Below are 4,228 nucleotides of genomic sequence, written 5' to 3' on the forward strand. Positions count from 1 at the left end.
TTGTTGTTTGGCGGGTCCGGGCTGGGGATTCGAACCCGCCACCTTAGGTGTACGTGGCTGGCGCCTTAGCCGGTTGAGCTATAGGCGCCGAGCCCTGAGTGTCATTCTTAGATAAAACAAACTCCATTATCCCAGGCAGAAACTCTGTACTCATTAAACAGGAACTCCCTATACTTCCCTCCCCACCAGCCTCTGGTTAGCGCTGATCCACTTAGCCTGAGTTTTTCTATTCTAGGTACCTCATGTAACAGGAAGTACGGAATATTTGGTTTTTTGTGTCTGGTTCACTTCACTGAGCATGACGTGTTCAAGATTACAGCATGTGGCAGAAGTTCCTTTCTTTTCAAGGCTGTGCAATATTCCACTGGATGAACAGACCACAATTGTTTGTCCATTCCTGTTTGGGTTGTTTCTACCTTTGGGCTACTGTGAATAATGCCACGAATACTGGTGTTTTCATTTTTTTAATGTAATGGCATTCGGAGGCATTGATTCTTTTTTTCCTTTTCTTTTCTTTTTTTTTTTTTAACATTAAGAACAAACCTAAACTGAATCAAGGAGTAGAAAATAAAAACTGGCTTCCTAGTGCAGAGCACTTGCCCTCTCCTGGTGTTTCTCTCACTGATTGCCAGCTCACTCTCAGAATCGCCCACTGGCCCACTGGATTGGAGACAGTCTGTGGTGGCTTTGTGATCTCTCAACGTACTTAAGCTGAACTGCGCTTGCTGAAATTCCCCTTCCTGTTTGTTTCCAGCTAGCAAAGAGCACAAAGAAGACCCTTGTCTTCTGGAAGGCTGGAGGCGGGAAATGAAGCAGCAGTCATTTTGTAGCTCACAGCCCTTGGTTCTTGGCTGGCTCGCCCCAGCATCTCTAGTGCCCAGGCCCGTGTTTAGCTCTAGCCTGAGAGCCCAGGCCTGTGTTTAGCTCTAGACTGAGCGCCCTGGCCTCTGTGGGACCCACACCACCACCCTCAGAGGCAACAAGAATGAACACGGATGTGTCTGTCTTCACGGGCCTTGGCTCACATCCCTCACGTCACACTATCTGTCCTTCCCAACTCTTAGCAGGGTGTTTAACCAGCCCCAAAGATCATGTATGGTCAAATTCCTACAACAATCTCTTTATACATGTAATCTCCTAGTGGTTCTGCTCTCTGGTTAAACCTTGATGGCACTTGCTCATCTTTATTTAACCAACAAACATTAATTGATAAGGAATAGTAAGCACCTACTATGTGCCGGACACTAGGGTCTAGTATGTAAAACAAAGTCCCTACCACCATGGCGCACACGGGTTCTGTTAGACTGCCAGTACACAACACAGTGCTGAATGAAGAGCCTGGGATAGGCTTCTTCTAGTGCTGACTCTTCTATGGACAAGTGTGGGACATCAGATCATAGCTCAATTTCTTCATTAGTAAAGCTGGGAGAACAACCTTCCAACTCACTTCTATAAATGCAGTTAGAGTAAATAGAACTACAAAAAAAAAAAAATTTTTTTTTTCAAGAAAATAAACACCAAAGAACCAGTCCAGGATATTGTGATAATCTTTTATTATGTATCAAATTGTCTTCAATATAAGTTACAACCTGATTAAATTTGATAGACATTTTTCTTTTTTATCTATTTAAAGACAAAAGAAAAAACTCTCTGTATGTACAATATTTCTTGCCTAGAGTCTAGCAAATATAGTACCTTTCATTGCAGGATTTCTGCTTAACATAACAAGCAAAAATAAACAAGCAAAAAAAATATATAAACCAAAAGCAAACCAAATGCCCCTCAACTACAAGTATCAATATTGAATAAAGCATTAAAAGACAAACATACAATGACCTTTTTAGTTTAGAAATGCAGAATGAATACCAAAGTTAGTGGCCAAAAAACCCCCATAGAAACCCAACAGTCTTCTGGGGTAAATTTTCCTGCTCAGGGATATAAGCTGACTCTAGACCATGTCTCGGTTTCTGCCGATAGCGCAGCATAAGATCATACTGAAGATCATGCCAAATATCTGGAAGACAGAAAGAAACGTAAGAAACAGGGTAGTTTCGAAACAAATATCAAAGCAGCAGAGATGTGGCCAGGTAATGGGAAGGACCGCTGGACTTCTGAATGCTAAGGGTCAACGCAAGCTGCAGAAGCACCTTCTCTGGAGAACTTTCAGAGTGAGACAAATAAGCTCAGAGCTAAATTTAATGCTCAAATTCCAGACACTCTAACAGTCTGGACAGGTTAGTACTTAACGCCTCCATCTTTCTGCATGTGTGTGTTTAATATACTATTTTAAAAGGTCTTTTACTGAGAGCTGCTTCAATTCCAGCCTTTCTTAGATGCACATGAAGAGTAAAAATAACTGCTAAAAAAGGAGGCAATTCTTTCTTTTGGGCAGTCTTGCAAGGGGCAGAGGAGGGTGGGGCTTCCCATGGGAGAGGGAGGCTGGCCCCAGGGAACCTGCATGGCCCTTGGTACCTAGGAGCTGATTGGCAGGAGACTGGATAAGCTGAAGCTTTCAGTCTTCCTGTCGGCTGCCCTTTAGTCTACAGGAAGAAATGGAACAATTTCCACCCAGGTAGCTCCTAGAGAATGACCTAATCAAGGAAGAGAAAAGCAAGTGCATGAAGAGACGTGATCTGAGGACCAGCAGTGCTGGTGTCACCTATGTATGTGCCTAACCCTTAACCGCTTAGAGTCAATTCTGAAGGCACACTGAGGTTCAACCTCAGGTCCTTCACTCATCAGTTGCAGGGCTTCACTTATTTTATTGACCCCTGTCTGTCTCCTAGCTGTAAAACAGAAATACTAACAGCACCTACCTCATAGGTACAGTGAGGACTGAGTTAGTTGATAAGTATGCACCACTTAAAACAGTGTCTGAGGCAGTGCCTGTGGCTCAAAAGGGTAGGGCACTGGTCCCATATGCTGGAGGTGGTGGGTTCAAGCCTAGCCCCAGCCAAAAAAAACTTAAGAACATCACCCACGAACAAGGCCACCCCAGCACAGATGCCCTACCACTCACCATGACCACAGCAATGCCGATGCCTACTGCGCCAATGATGTGGAATTTGCTGTTGAAGACATCTTTGATGGCCTCTGGGCAGGGCTTAGGGAGGCAACCAAGACCAAGGTCACATATTATCCCTTCTCCAGGGGACCCCTTCCCTCCCAAGTCCCCTGTCTTATACCAGGAGCACTAGCAGGCAGAGGATGGGCTAAAGAAGGGAGTGTCTGGGGTAAGAGACATCCTGGCTAGTGGGAGAGAGGCGAACCAAGAGATGGCTATGTGAGTGGGCCCCTAAAATCTGGGCAGGGCATCAGGGAAGGAAGAGGGGTGGGCCCAGCTTTGGGGTCTATTTCAGTATGGTAGAGTCCCTTTTTAATAATCTGTGGAGTTTGGACACTACCTTACTATAGTCACAAGCCATTCAAAAGGTCTAAAAACAAAAGGAGTCCAAGACTCAGAAGCACACTTGTCCTTGACAGCTTCAGGACAGGGGTGGCAGCTTCAGGACAGGGGCGGACAGTTCAAGGTGCCACACTGTCACAAGGAGATAAATACTTTGTTATTCCCCTTGAGGGTACAGAGGGCCCAAAGTAGGAGAGAAATGACATGGTCACCCAGGAGCCCTTTCACAGACAGGAGAGGATATTTATGAAGCTCTGGCAGGATTTGCACAGAGAGAAGGGAAGGGGTCACAGGGTCTTGCTCTTAAGTTTACCTTCACTAAAAGGGAATCGATTGAGTCCCTCTCAGGGCAGATGTCCGAGATAAATTGTTCCACGCCCCCAGCAATACCACAGCAGTGCAACTACAGAAAGAAGGCAGGGATGAGGATGACAGGAGTAAATAAAAACAGATCATCAAAGTAGAAATGCACAGGTCTGTTATCAGACACATTCTGAAGAAATGTGCATATCCGGAAAATGGTTGGAGTCTTTGCTAAGATGACATTACCGCATAGTGAATGGCTTTTAGCGTTTCCCGCTGGGGCTCATCCTTGTTTTTCAGCTTGTTGTAGGTGTCCTTGTAAAATTCTTGGACATCCGTAATCACCTACAGTGGGAGACAAGAAAGGGGCAGAGACACTCTCTTCAAGTTCTCAGGCAACAAATACACGCCCTTGGGAACCATCACTGGGCAGATGAAAGCCTCTGGGACAGGCTCTTCCCACATCTGCTATGAACCAGCTCCTGCCATTTTCCCTTGTTGCCTATGCTTCTGGTTGGT

The 4,228-nt window shown here is 45.3% G+C and overlaps 1 protein-coding gene across 1 annotated transcript in view; it reads right to left on the reverse strand.

Annotated features, from left to right (window-relative positions):
* Positions 1-1,529: 1,529 nt before the first annotated feature.
* Positions 1,530-4,228, reverse strand: part of CD9 (CD9 molecule) — a 41,340-nt gene continuing 38,641 nt past the window's right edge. The window contains exons 5-8 of the mRNA XM_003796415.3: positions 3,956-4,054; positions 3,720-3,809; positions 3,020-3,103; positions 1,530-2,014 (exon numbers count right to left, since the gene is read on the reverse strand). Of these exons, the coding sequence (XP_003796463.1) occupies positions 1,949-2,014; positions 3,020-3,103; positions 3,720-3,809; positions 3,956-4,054 (339 nt within the window). The 3' untranslated portion in view covers positions 1,530-1,948. The remainder of the gene's footprint in view (positions 2,015-3,019; positions 3,104-3,719; positions 3,810-3,955; positions 4,055-4,228) is intronic.

This window comes from Otolemur garnettii, unplaced genomic scaffold (assembly GCF_000181295.1).
Source record: "Otolemur garnettii isolate 467f Iridium unplaced genomic scaffold, OtoGar3 scaffold00104, whole genome shotgun sequence".
Classification (NCBI taxonomy): Eukaryota; Metazoa; Chordata; class Mammalia; order Primates; family Galagidae; genus Otolemur; species Otolemur garnettii.